We start from the raw sequence: 24,130 nt of genomic DNA, 5'->3' as shown, positions 1-24,130 counted from the left end.
TAATTAATACATAAAATGAAGCAAAACTATTCAAGGGTAAGATACAATGCAGTAGTGAAACATAAAATGCGTTTGCCAGGATGAAAACTGTACCTTGTATGCGCGTTTACCTTAATGTTGCAAAACATTTAATGGGCACTTAGAAACTCAACACACATCTTGTGAATCCACCACAACACTAACTAATCATCTCCTACCTAGACGGCTTGAATGACTTCTGGATTTCATTAAGGAACAACTCATTACTTAATTGCGTTAAAGATTTAGTTAGACTGAGAAGATTCTGCACATGTCCACAACAAACACTTTTAAGAGATCTATATAAAAATGTTTCTGTAACAATGAAAAAAACATATAGGATTTTAATATTCTTGAAGAATGATATTTGACATCCCTATTCTTGTTAAGGTTATAAAAATCTTATTTAAAGGTTAAAAAAAAAACCTCCAGCAAGCAAAAGTGAAACCAAAAACTGTAAACCAGTAAATGTGAGGCCCAGTGGGAAACTTGCCTTTTAAAACTTGTGTGGATGTATGAGATGGATCAGATTGCTTCCTTAAAGTGACAAAAGTTCCACTAGATTTACTGACCTGGTACAGTCAATGGGATATCTAATCTATGCTGGGAATTTCTTTCTTCTTTTTCCACATGTCTCAAAGGGATTCTCCAATATTGCAGACAGCTTCTATGAAGTTTGGTGGGGTGTTTTGGAAATGGTTTAAAGAGCAGAAAAACAATCCCCTGGGATAGACTGAAGCAGTGTAATGAAGATTTACATACATTAACGACTGTATCTGAGCTGCAGAAATCCTATACTGGATAAGGTTGAGCCAGAAAAAAGATGAACACATAGAATACATTGCAGCATTTGAAACAGAAAGGTTACATACTGTGTGGAATATGGCCGGCCATTCATCCCTGATGGGATGGAGATGGAGCTCTCCCTGCAGCATGGAGGTGCCCCGGATACCAGCAAGGAATCATGGACAATGGTGTTTTCCTCTTCAGCCTTGATGGATACCACAGGGGCCAACAGAGGACGCTGCAGGGAGGCCCAGAGAGTCACATGTGCTCTTTAACCCGGAAGTACGTCGTAGGCAAAGCGACAGCGGAAGTGACGTACATCCAGGATGAAGAAAAGGACTTTTTATCTGACCCAGAAGTGTTAAGGAGTCACATGGACTGAAGGATGGGAAACACTTCCGGGTCTAGGACTATAAAGGACTGTGGGAAATCCCCAGACGAGGAGCTGATCTGGGTGGAAGGGTGGCAACGCGTCTGGGAGAGCTGGAGGATTGCATTATTAATTATAGTGTATTTGATTTATGAGTATTGTGGAGAGAAGAGTGCTTTGTGCACTGTTGTTAATTAATAAAGTCAACTATTGGACTTTTATCTGGTGTCTGATGTATCGTCTGAGGGTTCAAGGGAGCGATAGCGCCCCCTATCTGTCACAACTGTTAAATTATTTGTGTATCAGGGGTACTTAGCCCCGACCTTGGATGTCCACAGTGGCTGAAGGTATTTGTTTTAACCAAATATTTCATTAGAACCTGTTTATTTACTACTAAATCAATATGTCTTTTTTAGGCAGACTTTGAGTTAAAGGAACATTTTAGGCATTTTAGAAATCAAAGTTATTTCTTCACAAACATGGTATACTAGCCAACAAGAGGCGTACCATACGCCGCATAATCAGGCCGGTTTTTTAATGATTTTTAAGCACAGGGAGAAAATTAACATTTGAAAAATCGGTAATGTAATAAACCAGCAACAAAAGCAACATTGTAACAATGCACAGAACGAACCAACACACAATCGTCCGTGACTGAAAACTGGTGGACCGTCCTCGTGCCTTCTCCTGCCAGACGGAGGGATGGGGGTGCACGGCGCGGAGTGTGGAACGGGAGGAGAGTAGAAGGACATCCATTCAGCTCCGTCCGTCATGCTAGTCTGCTGATTTCTCGTTCAGTATGCACTGCCCGCTCATGTGCCCACCTCCAACTCGTCACTTGAGTCGTCGTCTTTACACAGTCTAGATGTACCTATGACTGACGTAGACTTTTCATTGCTCTGTGTGGTTTTGGCTGCTTTTCTATATATAATCCACCAAGACACCCGACCACGGTAGTAGTGAGGTGGGAGGGGGGAGTGTACAAAAGGTTGGGACGCAACCAGTGGGAGCGTATGAGTCGTACTTAGTAGGAATTCCACGGTTTGTAGCCCGAATGGGGTTCAACGGCTTACCCACGCCTCTCTGCGCTAGGTAGACACACGGTCAATCTCATGCATAATTATTTATTGAATGGTAAACACTTCTGGAAAGACACGGATGTCTAAAACGGGTTGGTGTGAGAATACAACAGTAAGTGAATGAAAAGATGGAACTCTGGAGAGAGCAAAATACAACACAATAGTAAACCCGCGGCATAACAAACGCCGCGTGGCTCAGATGTGCATGTGGACTCTTACCACAGACGAAAGGGACTAACTGGGTGGTCAGTAAGTTTTTGCGTCCAGGCAAATGGGCAGGCAGTGTGAATGCCTAGAGAGTGAGGGTAGACGCCGGCTGGTGAACAAGGAGTGTTGGTGGGCAGGAAAACGTCTTCCGTGTTCCTGCAGGAGCATCTAAGAAGACACATGTTTGTCGCGGATGCGAATAGCTGTATGTAGCATGTAAAACAGTTTGCTATGGTGCTTACTTCATTGTGCTTTAACCTCAGTTGTAAAGGATTGTTTTAAGGATCCCATGGGATACCCCTCGCAAACCGTTTCACACGCTGCATATGGCAATTCACCTCCGCGAGAAACATGCCTCTATGAACAGTCAACGTAGCTCGGAGGTGCATGACATGCACATGACATTAACCTGACCTGCACTGCATGTGGCCTCTACGACAGACGAATATAAATGACGCCATTTTTTCTGTGTTGTCGCGTCTGAGTTGGTGGGCGTGGCCCTACGAGTTGTCGTCGTATCCAATGGTCTTGGAGTTGGTGGGCGTGGCTCCTTCCTGCATGCGCCATAGGTGTCTGACTTGTCAGCGGCTTAGTGAATCCACGCCCCTTCCGGCGTGCTTTTCATGGTTGTCTTGCCTTAGTGATTATATATATAGATATGCATTCACCATGCAAAATTGTGTTTTGTATAAATTTAAAAATATATCACAGCCTCACTGGAATTTTACACTGGTATTAACCAAGAATGAAGCATCACCGGAAAAGAATACTCTTCAAACTTACAAAATACATCCATTTTCCAAGCCTAGACAGTTTGATGAGTATTGATCTGTGTCTTGTAATAACACACACAGAGTAAAGTAGTTTATACATGTCATTTTTGAACAAAAAACAATATTATGAGATTCAGGCATTTTAAAAGAAAGCCAGCCATGCGTGATAGTTTAGCACTTGAAGTCTTCTAGAATAACCTTTCACCTCCCAAGGGGTGGTTTCCTCTCAAATGACAAAATCACAGTAAATGTTTTGTGACACATGGTTGGTTTTGTTTTGATTTACATGTACTTTCGTATTTATGGGAAAACTCCTACAAGTGAATAGAAAACGTATCCCTACCTTGAGAAAATCAGTACCAGAGACACACAATAAAATAATTATTTTCAAATCCTTTTTGTTGTCACAAACATGCATCGGAAAGACAGGCAGCATGTTTTCTTTTATAGAAACTCAAAGAGGACTTGTTCAGTAAGTTTCAGTTTTTTTGTTTTCCCGGTGGTGCTTTGTGCCCCATTGCCTCCATTGTAAAGTGCCATTGCATGCAAGATATTTTTTTTAATTATAGAAAATGCTGTACTTTGGAACACAATTTCATATGGCAAATGCATATATACCTTGTTTGTGGAGAAATACAGGTAAAATTCTGTTACAACGAACTGCCAGGGACTTAAAAAATATTTTGTTGTAATGAAAACTTTGTAGTAATGAGATTCTGTATTTGTCACTATAGTGCTTTCTTTAATTGGGTCCAGGCGTTAGCAATCATTTCAATAGCTTCTTTCATGTTAATTTTAATCTCGTCCTGTCTACAAGTTATGCTGACAAGAAATTTTCCCAGCATTTCCTTGCAATAATACACTTTCAGGATACAAATGATGCCCAAATCCAATGGCTGAAGCACTGCTGTGCAATTGGGTGGGAGGAATTCACCGCAAACATTATCTAAATGTGGAAGCATGTTGTGGGCAGTACAGTTATCAATTGGAAGCCGAATCATCCTTTTCTTCTTCTTCATATTGTTAGGTTTCTGAACTCTTTTAGGATCCCCCCACCCAACGGAAACGACACACTAAAGTGCGTCCTGAAGCACGATTGCCGTGTCTGAGGAAGATTGTCCGTTGCCGGGGCAGAGCAAAAACAGGCTCATAGTGCTGCAGTGAGGCGCCACAGAAGCAAATCCTTAAAGATTGGGGTCGCACTATAAATCCCTGTCTTGCACCCCAACACATGAGGCTGAGTCTCAGTACTTTACCAAAACCAGCTTTATTCAACTTGAAACAGGAACAGTAGGGTTATTTATTGTAGCAGGATCTGCCACTCTGCTATACACAGAAACAGCAGTCAGGCAGGGTCATGGCCAGGTTAGTGGCAAAGTAATCCTGTTCCTACATTTACAATGTTTCTTGCATCACCCATCGAGATCTTTTCTGTTTGCTTCGGTGAAGAGCCACAGCAGAGCTGTGAGCTTGCTGTTGCCTCGGCAATAGATAAACAGTCTTCCACAGACGTGGTGATTGCACTTTGGGATGCTCTTCAGCGTTTTGTCCAGTTGTGGGAGGTCCCAAGAAAGTTTGGAAACCTCACATTTTCTTGAATGAGTGCCACAATAATAGGAATGTTTCTTGAACGAGTGTCACTGAATCACATAAAAACTGCTTTTTCAACCTCTTTAAATGCAGCAGTTAGCATACATGTACAACCTGAGATTTTTCTTCTTTTTTTGCTCAGTCTTTCAAGGAAGTTGACAGTGTCGATGGCGAAATTCTGAATTCACTGGCAACATCTTTCTTCTTTTTGCCAGAATCGAGAATCAAGTTTTTTTTTTTTTCTGATATGAACTGTTATCATTTTTTCGTGCCTGCCATTTCTATAGGAGGGTGACAATGAGTTAAATTCCAATGAATGTTTTTCAAATGTTGACAAGCAATAAGCAAAAGGTATCACTGAAAACCACAGAAAAGAAACACAGCAAAAAAAAAAAACAGTTCAAGAAAAGTTGGAAGAAAGAAAAAAAATTGACAATGTTTCTGTTTGGGGAGCATTGTGCACAACTGGGCTGCGGCCACATAACTAGCTGCTCTTTGGATGATTCATTCAGGCATTTCAAGGTCTTTTGGGCACTTCGTTGTAATGAAAATATCTGCTGAATGTACGAGAATGACAAGATTTTTATAGACTTGTGTCATATGGGGAAACTGTCAGGACCATAAAGATACTTTGTTGTAATGAACATTTTGTTGTAAAGATAGTCGTTGTAACGGAATTTAACCTGTAATTTCAACTTGAAAATATGAAACTGTATCCTTTAAATTATTTGTTACAATTCAGAATCCTATTTTAGTTTTAAACAGCTGAACTAAGGTTTTCATTGTTGCCTGTCTTCGTAAGCAGCCATCAGTTAATAATGCAGTCCAAATGACAAAGGAACCACCAGCTCTCCAGCTATCGTGCTTCTATTTAAACCTTTGTACACCTTTGTATCTGTGTTAATAAAATATTTTGAAAAAAATGACAGAAGGGAAGGGCCAAGGGGTACAAATCTGTTCATGACCACAGAACATATGGATAATGTTCTCAGACAATGAAGAATCTACAATGTGATAAAAATGTCTTGTAAGAATGGAAGCACTAACAAGACTTACAATTAAATACCAAGTTTCATGATCTGCTGTACTTGGCTTCTAATTACGAAATTGGTTGGAATGAAAACCTGTAGCCAATCCAGGACCAGAGTTGAGTACCTATTTGTTACCAATAATTTCATGCAGGTCACTACTTTTGTTTTGTTACACACACATTTTATAACTGAATTGCTCCATCACCTAAGGTAACAATGTACTTCCTGCATTTAAATTGTATTTTTCAAACCTAAGCATGAAAGCCTGTGGTAGCAGACTATAAAAAGAAGGAACACAATACCTGCAATCCTATCTATTTACAAAGCATGTGCATTGCAGATAATCCATAAAGCAACTGTAAATTTCACTGTAATATGCTTTTAGTGCAATGAAAATGCCAATATAGGAGGCTGACCCCCTTATTTTTCTCATCTCTCCATCCTTTTTTTGCAGACCTTTTCAGCACAAGGCTCTGTGCAGCTGGAATTTCACACAAAAGGAAATCAGCTTCATATTTTACTTTAACCATAATCATAACTTTTTCCATTAAGATGTGTCAACTTGAAGTACACATGTTGGAATATTTAGCGAATAAAAGGGATGGATATCCTTGATTGCTTTTGGAATTATTTATTATGCCTCCTTATTAAAAATAATTGTTTCCTTGAAAAACAATGCACAAAGCCTTTTTTTTTGCTGCTTCTCTTGATGATTCCTTTTTCTGGTGCCATACTAGAAGAGCTAAGCTCAGAAAACATTGTGCAAAAATATTTTTATGAACTCCAAAGTGATTAACGTTTCAAGTGTAACATGTGGAACACTGTAAACTATGCTGAGTGCCAACCATCCACATAATTCTTGTTTTGATGGATGGCAAACTTGCAAGGCCGAGCACACAAGAAAAATAATCTGGCAGGCTAGCTTTCAAAAAAATCTCATTCTTCATTTTACGGGATGAATAAAAGAAAAACTACTGCATAGACTAAAAGGAAATTTCACAGCACCTACCCTCTGCCTACAACTAAAACAAAGGTATTATTCCATATGTCAGATATGTGACAAATATAATGTGCAACTTGTTTCGTTAAGCATGACAGCAGCTGGAAGCTGGGGACATTTTTATGACTTGTGCTAGTGCTGCAATTCTGTGCAGAAGCGTCTCTCCTTTTTAATACCTTTGCAAATTGAGGGTCATAAATAATGTATGCGGCATAGTACACAGTGGGGCTAGCAAGTGTCAGCTCATTGATGTACAGTATAAATTAGAAGTCAATGCCAAAAAGTCATCCAGAGTTCAAAAGTCGTCTACATACCACCACTTCCAGGTTTCCAGAGACTCCATGCGACTTGACTACCCAATTGACTGGCTTCTCACACTTCAGGATAAGCACAAGGTTTCTGTGAACCATGGTGTTTGCTTCGAGGGGCCTGACGTCAACAGTTATATCCACCTGGAAAGCACTGTTTTGGAAAGAAAGGAGACATTCTGAATGCCAGGAATCATGAACTTATCGAGGTTCTTCCATACTATAATGTCTCCAGTGTCTGGCCTGTTGATTAAAAGCCTGGGCAGACTCCCAGATAGCAAGGACAAAATGCATAACAGACGGGTTACTAGCACGCGCAACCTGGATTGATTTTACATAACTCTACTGCTGCATTCCTTCAATGCCATTGGTGAAGGGATACGTTTTTGTAAAATAATTTTAAAGTACTGCCTTCTCTGTCTTTCTGTTAGAAGATTTTCCATACCTTTCTGTTCTGGGTGGCATATGTTGGGAAAGTCAGAGGGCACAATAAAAAATACCTTTTACAGAGATTTTTACTGAGAAGGAAAGATGTATGCATCTCACACAAGAAAATGTGTTTCTGTGGAAAATATTGTCTTCTTGTATATTCAAAACACATTTCAGACCGTTAACTGTAAGCACTATGTAGTATAGGTAGCATAGAGGCAAATCCTTAGCACCTCATTTTAAACCTTACATCTGCTGAATTAGATGTACAAAATTTAAGTTAACTTTAAAAAACAAGCAGTTTTTTGTTGGCAATTAAGCAAAAAAGACATTTTCTAAAGCAATGAAAATTCAAGACTAATATAAAATTCATGGTTAGGCTAATATCTATCTATCTATCTATCTATCTATCTATCTATCTATCTATCTATCTATCTATCTATCTATCTATCTATCTATCTATCTATCTATCTATCCTCACTTACCCTTTCAATTGGCAATACTAATTTCCTCATTCTTTGACTAAATCTTCTGTACCATTCTGATTCTACTGTACTAAAACTTGTGCCTTCAAAACACCCTCATTTGCTTCTCATTTGATATATTTTAATGTCTTATGGTATTGGGGACTATACAAAATAACGATTGATGTTAAGGATGCCCCCTTGGGTGTCCACCACAGAGGCCTTACCTGACACAGTAAATCCAGAAAAACAACCAAGGACAGGCCTAACTCTACACTGGAGGTATTATGTCTCTTGCCTGCCTTGAAGTATTTAATAATCAAGTGCCACCCAATTTAATTCTGAAGTGTTCTCCAGTGTTTTTCTGATTACTGTTTGAATTATACAATAGGCTAACAGTAGCATTTTTCTGAATGACATTATTACTGCTGTGATCATTTGTCCTGGAAACGGATGATCAACACAGAGCAGCTAAGTGGCCAAGATTTAAGGATAAACCAAATACAGTTGTTAGTCTAAAGGTAGCGTTGAAACACTAAAAGTCTGAGATAGGCAAACTTGTTCAAAGAGCAAAACAAAACTCAAATCTTTAATACTTGTGGGAGTTTGGATTAAAATGCCTTCACAACAATTCCCTGTTGAACTATAAAAACTGACTTGCAGCCATTAGACTGACTTAAAACTTTCAGTCATTATCTAGGTAACTCAAGTGTAAGTATCTGTGCCATTTTTCATGTTGAAATTCAGGTTGGAGAGCTTTCTACATGGACCTTGTATGTTCTATTCTTGTCTGTATGCATTTTCACAATTCCAAGGATGCCAACATGCCTGTGTACATCTCCTTCACCACTGTGGGGAAATAAACATGTTTTATTCCTCCTTTAGTGATGGGTATAACAATTATTTTTACTTAACCCAACCATTTGATTCTTTAATCAAAGATGTCAATTCATTGACAGGGATATCTCTCAAGTTCACGCAACATCTGTTATTAGGAAGTCACTACAAACCTAGGAATTTCCTATGAAATGGAACCTAGCCAATGCTGAAACATTATATAAAAAGCATATTACACTGACCCTGGTAATAGATGATTAATGAATCAACTTGCATCAAAGTTAAATGAATGGGAAATGATAATAAAAGATAAGACAATGCAGCCAGTGTAGGTCTAAACAGAGGAGAGTTTGTTTTACTAATATACTGGACTTTATGAAGATATGTTAAACACACATGATAGACGAAAAGCATGTGATTATAATCTACAATGACTTTCAAACTAAAACCCCATTAAGACTACCTACAAAGGAGAAGTGGCAATGTTTCAGAGGGCAGACAACATATTTGTACAAAACTGGTTTATGCATCCTGTAGTAAATGAAACACAGTGAGATTACATCAGGGATCAGCTCTGAGCCCTTTCTTATTTGCAATGGTGATGGACAGGTTGAAAGAGGAGAGTAGACAGGAGTCCACGTGGACTATGATGTTTATGGATGACATTGTGATCTGTAATGAGAATCGGGAGCAGGTTTAGGACACCCTGGAGACGTGGAGATTTTCTTTACTACAGAGAAGAGGAATGAAGGTCAGTTGGAACAAGACAGAATACATGTGTGTGAATAAGAGGGAGGTCAGAGGAATGGTGAGGATGCAGGGAGTAGAGTTGGCGAAGGTGGATGAGTTTAAATACTTGGGATCGACAGTACAGAGTAATGGGGATTGTGGAAGAGAGGTAAAGAAGAGAGTGCAGGCAGGGTGGAGTGGGTGGAGAAGAGTGATTTATGATAGACAGGTACCAGCAAGAGTGAAAGGTAGGGTCTACAAGACAGTAGTGAGACCAGCTATGTTATATTTGCTTGGAAACAGTTGCACTGACCAAAAAACAGGAGACACAGCTGAAGGTGGCAGAGTTTAAAGACATTAAGATTTGAACTGGGTGTAACGAGGATGGAGAGGATTAGGAATGAGTACATTAGAAGGTCAGCTCAGGTGGGATGGTTGGGAGACAAAGTCAGAGAGGCGAGATTGCACTGGTTTGGACAAGTGCAAAAGAGAGATGCTGGTATATTGGGAAAAGGATGCTAAGGATAGAGCTGCCAGGCAAGAGAAAAAGAGGAAGGCCTAAGAGAAGCTTTATGGATGTGGTGAGAGAGGACATGCAGGTGGTGGGTGTAACAGAACAAGATGCAGAGAACAGGAAGATATGGAAACAGATGATCGGCTGTGGCAACCCCTAACGGGAGCAGCCGAAAGAAGAAGAAGAAGAAAGAATAGTTGATGTCTTTAAATAAATTAAATCAAAGGACAAACCTGGAGAAAACTCAGACCTAGTAATGGAAATACTGTAAATGTAAAGATTTGGAGAAGGGAATTAAAAATGTAAATATAATTAGACATTGGGAGACACTGATCCGCAAAAATACCTGGGAATCCTACAGATGCTATTATTTTACGATTCTGAACTGTATATAACAGTAATTAAGAAAGATAATAGAGTTGGGTTATATAATACTGTATCAAACAAGATTATGTTTAAAGAAATACTCCACTCAAAAATTACATTTTTTATCATATTACCTAACCCATGTGTTTTATAGTGATAACACAGAAAAATCTTTAATCTGACGTTTTCATGGAGACTAGAGATAAAAACAATTTATTGTACACTGCAAAGCAAAGGAGACCCATGCTAAACAACAGGTGTAAGAACAAACCATATGAAAAACGTTCATGGAAAAAAATTGAAGTCTCACATTACTAGTGTTCTTGAACTTTTGAGCTTCCTCCTCATTCATTGGTCAACAGTTCTGTTTTCAATTTAAAAGCTGATGTGAACTGCATTTCCTGTCTATGATGTGCACTATTCTTTCTGGAAGTAACAATTTCAAAATATTTTAGAAAAAAATGCATGTGTTTAGCATGTTCTGGGCAAACGAAAGGATAACTGGCATGTGGATCCTGCAAAATGACTAACAGGAGGTTTTTTTTTTATCAATGGACGTTTTTTGCATTGTTTGCCATTGTATAGTATCGGTCACCATTGGCTTATATTATATATCATCATTTTTTGTCTCCATTTTCTACGAAAACATGACATTAAAGTTTTTTTTCTCAATTATAACTAAAAGCACATGGAGTAAGTAAACTACAAACTACTACACTACGCAAAACATCATTTTTGACTGGAATATACCTTTCAGCTATACAATACACCTGTGAGGTCACCACTGAGAGAACACAACTAAACCAAAAGAAGTCTAGACGAGAGCTGCTATACATATTTTAGAACCATGGTATACAGTTGTGCTTGAAAGTTTGTGAACCCTTTAGAATTTTCTATATTTCTGCATAAATATGACCTAAAACATCACCAGATTTTCACTCAAGTCCAAAAAGTAGATAAAGGGAAACCAGTTAAACAAATGAGACAAACATATTATACTTGGTCACTTATTTATTAAGGAAAATGATCGAATATTACATATTTGTGAGTGGCAAAAGTATGTGAACCTTTGCTTTCAGTATCTGGTGTGACCCCCCTTTGCAGCAATAACTGCACCTAAATGTTTCCGGTAACTTTTGATCATTCCTGGACACTGGCTTGGAGGAATTTTAGCCCATTCCTCCGTACAGAATAGCTTCAACTCTGGGATGTTGGTGGGTTTCCTCACATTAACTGCTCACTTCAGGTCCTTCCACAACATTTCGATTGGATTAAGGTCAGGACTTTGACTTGGCCATTCCAAAACATTAACTCTATTCTTCTTTAACCATTCTTTGGAAGAACGACTTGTGTGCTTAGGGTCGTTGTCTTGCTGCATGACCCACCTTCTCTTGAGATTCAGTTCATGGACAGATGTCCTGACATTTTCCTTTAGAATTCTCTGATATAATTCAGAATTCATTGTTCCATCAATGAAGGCAAGCTGTCCTGGCCCAGATGCAGCAAAACAGGCCAAAATTATGATACTACCACCACCATGTTTCACAGATGGGATAAGGTTCTTATGCTGGAATGCAGTGTTTTCCTTTCTCCAAACATAACGCTTTTCATTTAAACCAAAAAGTTCTATTTTAGTCTCATCCGTCCACAAAACATTCTTCCAATAACTTTCTGGTTTGTCCACGTGATCTTTAGCAAACTGCAGACAAACAGCAATGTTTTTTTTGGAGAGCAGTGGCTTTCTCCTTGCAACCCTGCCATGCACACCATTGTTGTTCAGTGTTCTCCTGATGATGGACTCATGAACATGAACATTAGCCAATGTGAGAGAGGCCTTCAGTTACTTAGAAGTTATCCTGGGGTCCTTTGTGACCTCGCCGACTATTACACGCCTTGCTCTTGGAGTGATCTTTGTTGGTCGACCACTCCTGTTGAGGGTAACAATGGTCTTGAATTTCCTCCATTTGTACACAATCTGTCTGACTGTAGATTGGTGGAGTCCAAACTCTTTAGAGATGGTGTTGTAACCTTTTCCAAACGGATGAGCATCAACAACTCTTTTTCTGAGGTCCTCAGAAATCTCCTTTGTTCGTGCCATGATACACTTCCATAAATGTGTTGTTAACAGCAGACTTTGATAGATCCCAGTTCATTAAATAACACTGGGTGCTCACTCACACCTGATTGTCATCCCATTGATTGAAAACACCTGACTCGACTTTCACCTTTAAACTAACTGCTAATCCTAGAAGGTTCACAGACTTTTGCCACTCACAAATATGTAATATTCGATAACTTTCCTCAATAAATAAATGACCAAGTATAATATGTTTGTCTCATTTGTTTAAATGGTTTCTCTTTATCTATTTTTATGACTTAAATGAAAATCTGATGATGTTTTAGGTCATATTTATGCAGAAATATAGAAAATTCTAAAGGGTTCACAAACTTTCAAGCACAACTGTATATTCTGCAAGTAAAAAAAAAAGATTAAAATCTCTCTGTCTAAGCAAATCAAAAATGAAGACATGAATGAGAGAAGTAAGCCATTGAACTTAAAAGAAGAATTGCAACAAGAACACTGCGGTGCAGGTGAAGGATAATGAAGAGTAGGTTTTGTGCACATTGTATAAAGTAAGCATTTTTTTCATACTAAGAACTATGGAGGTATGAAATGAGTTGTCAAGAAGTGAATTTAAAAGTAAGTTTGGAAAACATGAAATCTCCGCTTAGCATTTCATGTACAGTAAGTTAGGGTCAGTTAGGGTTCTAGGATCTACTGGTGTATTTTGCCTCTTGTTCAAATTGTTGAAAAAATTTCAGATATTCTTATTCGGCTTATTTTCAGCTACATACTTAACTAATTACAGGGCTGCCAACTTTTCCACTGACATAAACCAGCTTATTAGTTTTACAGTTAGAATTGCCTAGTTTAACTGTACTAATGAACTTTAAGAGGCCTTACATGGTCTTCCTTTTGTCTCAACCATTTTTTTTTCTTCAGACCTGTCTGGTGCATGTATATGTTCCTTCAGTCATATCTGTTGATATCCTTATAGTTATAATATTGCCATATTTTGAACCTCTCTAACCAATTCTCAAATTACAATTACTACTAAAAAGTACAAGTAGTGATCGTTAGATTGGAATGTCATTTGGGCTCAGCCACTTTTGTGTGTCACTAAATGAATTGATCCATTCTGGTCAAATGTACAGATTTAAGCAGTTACCTAACAAAACTAAACTGACCACCATTCTGTAGATGGTGCAAAGAGATTCATTTTCTGTTTGTTTTAAGTGTGTGACAGTAAAGGCGTCCAGCAGTTCATAAGAATACCTTTAAAATGTCCCTCAAGTACACATTTAGGGTGCAAACACACAGACACCCAGACACATTTATGGTTGTATTTTTAACAGGACTTCATACCAGCTTTGACATGGAAGGCTTCCCTCTGCTTTAAATGTTTTTTAGTGTTTTGCACAGATATATTACCATAGCATTCTAGATTTAATTTTTGCAAACATTTTTATAAATACTGTTTTTTTATTGAAATGCAGTGTATAATATTTGTGTGATCTTTGTGAACATTCTCTGTATTCAAAGTGCTAAAACTTCTTGTTTACACAGCTTACTTTAAAAATGTCTTACCTGTAAGTACTGGAGTCGGGAGCTTGCAGCTCTATGATGTGAACATCTCTGGACCCTTTTGAGGAGGACAGCAGACAGCCTTCTGCAGCCTTAGGCACCAGGTACTCTGCCAGATAATTTAGGGATAGGAAGTTCTTTTCAATAGTACAAGTCATGGGAAATACTGGTCCTGGAAAGATAGTGACAGGAGAGCACATGTCAGGACATCTCAAGGATCCATATTGCTTAGTTGAGCTCAGAAGTTACAATAAATTTTAAAATACCTATCAACATTCACACTTTCCCATGAGTTACTTTCAAGAATCCTTTGAACACAAAGACATTTATCATGGCTTTCAATTGGCCATTAAATTTATAGAACATCATAATATTACAGTTATTTTGCTGTACAAAAAGGTAGGCATGTTTTCAGTTTTCTAATTGAACAATAGTGAACTGAGAATGAGCAGAACAACATAGTACTAACATTAACCAGCTTCTACTTAATTATGGCGGATATTCAAATACTGTACCTCAACTGCTACTGGTGTAGAAATCAAGTGCTCAGGGTGAGAAAGTGGGCTGGAAGCGAAAAGAGTGATATCAGCAGAGTTGTCACTATCTATCCAGGAACACACAACAGAACATATCTGCAAGCTAGAAGGAAAACTGACCTGTTGCATTACTTTATGGTAGCCCTTTTGGGCAATTCATCTTCATACTACTTAAGTCTTAAATTTGAGCTCTCATTATGGAAAGCAACAGCAGCAAATTAAACTCACAGTTGCATGTTTTATATTCTGGCACTATTTAGTAAACGATGTGGATGGTGGTCAGCACCCTTTAGTCAACTGCTGCACCTCCACAGTTTCACACTTTGTGTACTGATCAACAGGAAGCCTCCCCTAAACTGACCTGCTCCACTTACTAACTTTGTAAAGATATTAATATCATATGACTTGAGTGCAGGCCTGGCTCTACCATACTAGGCAGCCGCCTAAATCAGCCAAGTCTATGGGTGCTTGCATTTTGTCAATTCCACGAGGGCCCTAACATTCTTCAGTCTCATATCTGGTGAACAAATCCCACCATTTTTTTGGCCCAGCTCCTCCACGTAATTGATGTAAACATCCAAGGTTTGGGCGTGACATTTTCACCTTCACCTAGAGCAGCAAAAAAGCTAGGAACAGTTCTGCTTGAGTGAAACACTGTAAAGACCAAATGAGAGAAAAAACACAGCCCCAGCAATCAAACTGATCAGAAAAATTGTGCAACATATAAAGTAGGTAGAAAAGGAATGGGGAGGACCACGCGTGCAACAAAGGACTTCTTCTAGGACAACAGCCAGTTCAAATAATTGGGTAAATATCTTTATAGCCCAAAACAAACACCCCCACTGACACTGATGAATCATTTGGTCTCAAACAAGGCGTCTAGTATAATAGCTTTATAGCAACTGTATAAATAGAGCAAAATTGGCATCAGTTTAACAGGGAGAGCCTTTTTAACTTAGTGATTTACACAGCTATTTCAGAGAGTGCGGATTTCCTCCAGGATATATATAGGAAGATTTTAGACCACATTTTAATATCCTAATGCAACTGCAATAATGTCTTCTAAGCAGATTTTTCTGATCTATAGTTTTCATAGGAAAGACAATATCAACAAGAAATCTGAAGCACATCTTGGAAAGGATATAATGTGTGGCAATTCATGGTTGCATTTTGCCTAACAGTGGTAGTGTGGTCTGTTTAGATCTGATCATATAGTGTCTGGCCACTGAGTTTGGTGTGGTAACTTTTCCACCAAACCATAAATTTCCACTTTCTTAATTATTCCCAGTTGTTTTTTTATCTTTTGATAGCAGGCCTGTATAAGGAGTCTTTTAGTAATCTATTAATGCACTGCCTCTAGTCTCAAAGCTTGCGGTGTTTTACTGAGGTCCTTTAGTCATTTGTTAGTGCTTCTGCCCTGGTCTCCTCAGAGTTTTCTGTTGTTTCATCGAAGTCCTCTGGTCGTCTGTTTGTTCCTCTATCTCTGGCATCCTCAAAGCTTGCTGCTGTTTTACTGAATTGTGGCTCTTTGGTGTTCAATAGATGTCTCTCTTTCAGTTCATTCCTTCTTTTTCTGTTCACAATCTTTTGAAGGTTTTTAAGCAATGAATATCTCACAGTCTCTGTGCTGGTCATCAAGAAAGACAGCTTTTATTTGAGTCTATGTTCTCACAGTAGGAAGGAAAAGAGTGAAACACCATCATTAACATGGTTGTCCCTAGAATGGATGAGAAGAACCCTGAAGATGAGTGTCAACACTTTTGGCCAAAGTGGCCTAAGCCCCATCCCTTCTAGGCAGCCAAGTACTTAAAAACTGCTCCACCGGAAGTCGTCGTTTACCCCTGGACCTACTTTAGAAAAGGATAGAACTCTGATCCTAAAATATATACCTTAAACACTATCTGGAGAAATAATTTGTGATTCATTTGTTATTGATCTTTTGTTTCTCTTTTTTCAACCTAGGGCATTAAATAGGGTGCCCACAGAGAGCCCCAACCCTTTTTCCTTTCACTTGCCCCTTTTTACAATATATAGTATTTATTTTTTTCATAGGAATTACTTATGAATGCTTTGAAATCACTTCAGTTTTTTTTTGCTCCTACCTCATCAGTATGAGAGAACCCCCATAAATCATTCGATTTGTCTTGATGCCTAGTTATGTAAGACATCAAGCTTTTTGGAGTTCCCCACTATTTTTGCCCAATTTTGACCTGAAAATCCTTCATTTTTGGCACTTTCTGAACCACATATTTTACATGGAGTTACAACCTTATGATGTATAAACAACTTAAATTAAGATGGCTTATGCTAATTCAGTTTTTATTTATTTAAATCTTGTAAATATGTTCAGAACCCTACAGAAGGCTAGAACTGTGCAACGCTTGAGCCACAATGTTCACTGAAATCTTACATTTACTCTGACATCTAATTAAAAGCAAAAAAAAACAAAAAAACAACAGGCCTAGGAAATATGCCAGTGCTCTCTGTCAAGATGTCATTAAAGGGAGATGCAATACTTGATCATTGCAAGCAGATTCTGCCATTAGTCATGCAGCCTAAAGCTGTGCATGTGTGTTTGTTTGAAGGTTTCTTTAGAAGAAAGTGAACTGCTGGCACAAACAGGTCTCAGACTGTACAGCGCCATTTCTTTTTCGGCCCATGCCCCCACTGAATATTGCTGCAAGCTGTGCCCACAGCAAGACGTTTATGTACCAAACTCAATCGGATGTGTCTGGTAACATTCCTAGATGGTGGAGCTTTCACATCCTTGGACATATGCACTCATTGACAGAACACCTGTCTTTCATTTTATTGTGCTGGCTAAAGTCAGGCCTATTTTAAAAGTGAACACAGACAATCCTTCTCTTGAAAGCTTGAAGAACACTGTTTCTCACCTTGGCTGGGTCTACAACTGTAAACATATGTTTAAAAGACTCGACAGCAGAGCAGGGACCTTGAAAGGCTTACAGAACAGATTGTGAACAGGAGTTTGATGCTACGGGAATGTCATGCATTTGTCGTCAGTCATTTAATCACACACCCAATGTGCCTTAGTTCTCCGAGTGAGTAACCATGCCTGAATGCCAAAAGGGCTCTGCTAGTCATCAGCTGGGATCAGCAGTGGTCTCAAATATTAATTGCAGAGCAGTAATAATTGCTGGGCATTATTAATAAAATACATTAATTATGAATTGTATCAGTCTCTAGAGCAAAAAGAAGTGCTTTTAGGTTATAAGCATACACAATGTGGCATATATTTTGCATTTACCTGTAAAACACAAACCTTTTGGAAAGCTCATTTAAATCTGGGTATCTACCAGCCTTCTACCTCTAGCTATGTTTACCTACAAAACAGTAGCTAATCTGAAAAGTGGTTGTAAAAAGAAACACATGTTAAGAAACACATAATATGAATAACACAGCACTCCAACTGCTGGCGAAGAAATTATTTTTATAATGGAGAAAAAGTGCTATCATATTACTCTGCATGACTCACTGTTCTATGCTTACACTCCCACTCAACATTTTACAGTCTTGCATATCGCAAATTGATTTTTAGCCTACAATCAAGAGTACACACCATATGAACTGGCACATTTTAAAAGAATATGTGAATATCAAGACTCTGTAAAGCTGTTTTTTATATTTGGTTCATATTTCTTATTTGTTGTTGTATTTGTCCAGTGCTGCAGTACAGAGGTTCATAGCACACTGCCACAGAAAACATTTCGCAGAATGTGGATATGTGTCGCTGGTTACCATTGTTACAGAAGGGCTGATAAATCAATTTTTTTTTTTATATATTTTCCTAGTCTTTTCTTTCTTCAAATTATAACATTTAGTAGTTTCTGTAGAATTGTATATTTTCTTTTGGTTCAATTGCATGTTCTGGAGCTGCCAGACTAATTTCTTGTGGCAGACACCCTCTCCATGAAATAAACAGACAATACATACATTGTCCCGATTGCATTCTTTTAAACAGACAGGGAGGAAAAAGGAAGACAGAGACACACAAAGGTTCAACATGTATGTGTGAAGTCTTGACTTGATGGAAACTGGGCAGACAGACACCAACATTTGACTGCTGTACCTGTAGTTTAAAATTCTCAGCTGCTGTTAGTAAACCAAAGCATGAAGAATCCACACATGTGAGAAACCCTGCTGAGAGCACAAATTAAGAAAAGACTTTCAAAAGAACATTTTTGACTCCCCATTTTGATCTTTTGAATTGAAAAAAAGATCAAATGGTGTACTGAGAAGTGTGGTTTAATGATGAGCTAGAGGATGAAATAGACAGTCTTTTCCTGATTTATATGTTTTAATAGACTCAGTTTCCTGAGTAAAGTGTAATTAACTTTAATTCATTGTGAATATGTGTTTTATGTGTAATGAGCACAAATGTGAATAATTGTACAGTAATAATGATTTGCAAAAAAAAAGTTAATCAATTACATAGGGGGACAGTATTATTCTTGAATGATAATAATAATAATAACAATCCTCAGGGGCCCACCATAAAATGTGGGTATGGGCTTAGTGACACCAAGCCACCGTACCTCTTTGGAAGTGTAATAAAGAAAGAAATTTCTCATTCGTAAAATATGCTACAGTCTCCCTCTGGGAATCCTGTTACCAGCGAGCACGGCCAGAGTATGGTTATCGCTGAAAGCCATTAAAACCAGGCAGTATACTTAGCTGAACACTATAATAACAGCCAATCCTCTTCCCAAATAAGAGATGCCAACCTTCATACACTTTGTAAAGGAGATACTGCTTTGAATACTCCAAACAATCATAAAATCCATAGATTCACTGAAAATACTCTAGCAGTTCCAGCAAGGCATATAATATCCAAAAACACCCTCTTCAGACTACTGATTTCTGAAATAGATGAAGCAGAAAAGTTGCCCTACTCAGGCCTTGGTCAAAGCACTGGATGTCACCCAATAGTGACTCCTAAGTAAGACAGTGCAACCCTGGAAGAGATACCAACCTACCAAATCGACAGCCATCAGATTATGCTTGATTCACCACCAGTGCCATCATTTAACCCTGTGTTAATGAGACCATCAGAGGACAGAGATAAGATTGTTAGTGCTTTCCTGCAAAATTGTTGGCCTCTCCAACACCTCTTCCAGCATCAACCCAAGCTTTTCCTAGATGGTTTTCCATTCCAGTATTGGCCAGGCCTGAACATGCTTAGCTTCAGAAGGATTACCTGCTCTGAAATGCATGTGGCATGGCTGCTTGTGTATTATTAGGTGTACGTTTGGTTGTGTTCATTTTCTTGTAAGTGTTTTTAAATATGCCAGGCACTCTGTGATACAAGCCTCCTCCTCATCCATCTCACTACTACCCTACATCTTTAAAATACTAAGATGCTAAAACTAAGACTACAAAGCAAATGGTGACGGCCATTCAAAAGTAGACATACTAAAAAAACTTATCATTGTCACTTTCTTGAGTTATCTTGAGAACTAGGCAATGCAATCTCTAAGCAAGAGAGAATTTTGAGAAGGGAAGAAGACAAAGGCTCCTAAAAGTACGACAGTATGATTTGGTGTTTGACCTGAATGTTAAATGATACCAAGACAATATATATAACAATATAGCTTGGTTTGAAAATAAGGCTTTTCTTTTTGAATACCCAGTGCTAAATCACTAAGTAGTATCAATACCTACCTTCGCCAACTTTGATGTAGACATTCTCAGCAATCTTTAGCTCAGTGAAGGAAGTTACAGCTGTGAATTTCTTCTCTGCCCAGGCTAAAAGATCTTCATTAATATGAGGAAGATTCTCTGTGATGTTCTTGAATGGGAGGGAGTTGTTTCTGGTGTCGAAATGCACTGCTGATCCCTGAGACACCTGGGAGAAAAGAAACATTCAAAACTAAATTCACCAAAAAAGCTAATTATAAAAAGAATTTAACCTTATATCAAAAACTACACGGTCATTCAAATCTCCATAACTGCTTTTTCCTAATAACAAGGAGTAACAAACATTTCAGGCAGCAACTGAAGTCAGGATGGAACTGCTCTGATTAGAATGTCAGAAACAAGACAATTCTCATAACATTCTCAAACCCAGTTTATCAACTGAGTGTCAAACGGATTTGAAGCCTATCTTGACAATGAAAAAACACAATTCTGGACTTAAATATTGATACTCACTTGCACCACATCAATGAACTTGACAACAGCTTTGTAATGCAGTTCCTGGAGAATATCTACAGTAAGTGGACATGCAGAGAACTTGTAGGTTACACACAGAAGAAATCCCCACTGAGAATCTCATTGGAAGAATACATGCAGACAGCTGAGTTTAAAAATTTCAAGTGTTGGCTCGTTACAATTGCTGATTCCCGTATTGTTATTTAAAATGTCTGTAGGCAGTTTAGCAACTGAAACAGCATAGTCATCAGACTTGTAAAATATTTTATATGTAGAACTGCAGTTCAAGTAGGTCATGTTAATCCCTGCTTCACCCTCCAACAAATGCAATAAAAATACAGCAGAGTGTGTGGCACGTTCTTCAGTTTCACCAAGGTGTCCCACCTGGATTATTGGTCTTTTTTAAACCTGTCTTAATTAGCTCCTTTGGGATGGCTCACATGAAGTATTTACAAAATGCAAAATGTACACCAGAATAATTCAGGATGTGTTAAAATGTTCAAAATATTTTACAGTGGTCTACAGCTGAATATACCTTTAAATTTCAGTATTTAAAACTGACTTAAGCAAAATATGAACGTTTTGCTTGTTTAGATAGGTGTAAAGGCAGACTAAAGTTTGCCATTGTAAATTTAACAGATGCCAAAGAGTGGGCTCTCTGCTTCAGAAACATTTGCAAAGAAAGCTCTAAAATTTGCAGAAACATGTAATATTTTATACTAGTGAGTCACATCTGGTTTTGACAGTGGTTGTTGGAACCCAAATCACTTTTGAAGTTCCTTAGACTTAAAATATAAGGATTTTTATAGTCTATACAAATTCAAACAGATTTTTGCTTCTCGGACTTGCTTCAAAAGATTTCCTTGGGTCAAGGTCTTGTGCCTATTAAAACCCTCCAAATGGGACCTTGCATTTAAGTTGTTAAATGTATAATCAGACAGCTATAAAAATGGCTTGAGACAGGTATGCTTAGGTGTACTTGGTTCTCTGTAGTATCTTTCCGTAAATCAAACTTTACTTTATACACTGAACTTTACACCAAGAAACAAAGCAAAAAATACTAAACTCTATTAAAGACATTCATTATTTTTCTGCATTGCACATATTAGTGTAGTCCTCGTTTAAAGCTTTGTCTGCATAACCATATTGTCACTAGGAGTCCTTACCCTTCATATGAACTGGTATTAAACAGGTGAAAAGATTCACAGTTTCATTGTGTCTTATTTTTATAATTATATTACCGTTAAACAGCATAAATAGTCAATCACATGTTATATTTTTCAGAAGACAGTGTACGTTTTTAAGAGTCTTACTACAACACACCGGATACTCAGTGAGTTTACTGAACCTAGTTAGTTGGAAATCAAACAATTCATCACTCATGTTAACCTAATAATGTAAAGTACCTTATAAAATCCATGTAAAAAAACATCTGAATGTAATAACAAAACAATAATAAAATATTGCCTCCGGTTAAAGGAGAAGCAACCAATTATCGTATCCCAGTATAAAGTAACATGGAGCTTCTAAATGCATCAAATGAAATACCAAGAATGAGTGAGAACCGTAAAGGAATAAAGGAACTGACAAGCAAAAACTAAAGAGCCTCACTGATGCTGCTTTTTGCAAGTGTGGAGTAGCCACTTGCTCCTCTACCAAAACCCTAATAGAAAAGGCTCTCTTGTATTTCCCCTTCCTTAATTAGTTTGTCTGGATTTCTTTCCCCAGCCTTTGCTCAACTCACTTATTGACCCTACACTCAACATGGACTTTAAACTTGAGCCTATTTGTTACTTTTGTGTCAAGAATGGTTTGTACATCTCTGCGGTTGTCAGTTTAATTTGGTGCCCAGCATCAAGTGAAGAAATTACACCTTTGAGCTCATTCTCTCCTGATGCGAGTAGTGAACCTTCACAGTTCTTTGACTAAATGCAATAACCATTCTCCTATTCCTTGTGGGGTTTGCCGGTTAACACTGTTATTACTTTGGGGGATTTCTCTAATGTACAGCCTGGCAAATTGAGACGCATATGCATCCTGCCAACCTAAAAACACGGAGAGAACAATTCAATCCAGTCGCACACTTAACTAAAATTCAAGCTCTCTGAGGTTACACCGATAAATGGCACCCACTATAAAAGTCATTGACATTATATACTGTATACTGTAGGTAGGTCACTATGGCACTAGAGACCTGCTTTCAATTACCCACCTAGACACTGCCCATGTGGAGTGTGCACTCATGATTCTTTCCACCTACAAACATAAGTGGTCTATGACTGCAAGTGTGCAATGTTCTGGACTGGTTGGTTCTTGGCTTGAACCCAGTGCCAATGTGACAAGCTCTGGTTGGCAAAAAGATGAAAGAGAATTAACAGATTCAAAAAATGGAAAGATACAGGGCCACTTACAGCATTTGAGTCATCGTTAAAGTAACGTGGAACACACTAAACCAAAATGTTTACCTTCTTGATGCAAATGGAGAAGATGAAGCTTCCCCAATAAAACAGAACAAAACACAAAATTTCTTTATGAGCAGATATGTCTGCAGAAAATAGTATACTAGTTTATTTACAGCTATGCATTATTGTACATTTAAAGACATCTTTCATCTAGGAAGGAGATACACGCAGAACAGTAAGTAATAACACACTTCCCAAACCAAAGTTTAGATTTTCTATTGCATATGACAAAGACAGCAAGAGACTGAGGTTGTGCCAAATAATGCCCATTTGGTTTCGAAGGTGTCGTTAGACATATGCACTGGTCTGTTATAAGTGGTATGTTTAGACAATATCATTCGATCAGTGTTTACACACAATGAATATTGTCTTTCAACAGGAACAATGTCCCATCTGATCCATGTGGACTGGGCTGCCTCAGAGACTGTACACCCACAGAGTTTCTGCTATTCATCTGGTTTAAATGATAAAACATTTCTAGAGTGTCTGCACAGATGAGGTCATTGCTTCCTGCTGGACACACACATGGACTCTATAACAACAATGCCCGAATTATATGTTCACTCTGTATATATCATTACTTTGAGTTTATAACATAATTGGAACTTTATCCTGTGCCAATCCCTGCTAAATTACACCAAACCAAAGCAGACAGGATTACAAAATAACGATTGAAATTGAATAACTGCATTACAAGGCTTTAAATTTGTCTGTGCTTTTTTAACAGATTGAGTGTAAAAATAATAATACAGAAACAATTCCAAGCCACTTCTCAGATTTATATACACGCTTGCATTAAAAGCCAGAAAAATCC

At 38.1% G+C, this 24,130-nt stretch overlaps 1 protein-coding gene across 1 annotated transcript in view; it reads right to left on the bottom strand.

Moving 5' to 3' along the window:
• tgfbr3 (transforming growth factor, beta receptor III) overlaps positions 1-24,130 on the bottom strand; it is a 252,101-nt gene that overhangs the window by 65,512 nt on the left and 162,459 nt on the right. The window contains exons 5-7 of the mRNA XM_039735891.1: positions 20,366-20,549; positions 14,151-14,319; positions 7,169-7,316 (exon numbers count right to left, since the gene is read on the bottom strand). Coding sequence (XP_039591825.1) covers positions 7,169-7,316; positions 14,151-14,319; positions 20,366-20,549 — 501 coding nt within the window. The remainder of the gene's footprint in view (positions 1-7,168; positions 7,317-14,150; positions 14,320-20,365; positions 20,550-24,130) is intronic.

Source organism: Polypterus senegalus, chromosome 14 (assembly GCF_016835505.1).
Source record: "Polypterus senegalus isolate Bchr_013 chromosome 14, ASM1683550v1, whole genome shotgun sequence".
In the NCBI taxonomy this organism is placed as follows: Eukaryota; Metazoa; Chordata; class Cladistia; order Polypteriformes; family Polypteridae; genus Polypterus; species Polypterus senegalus.
This window is presented reverse-complemented; position numbering and strand designations above follow the sequence as displayed.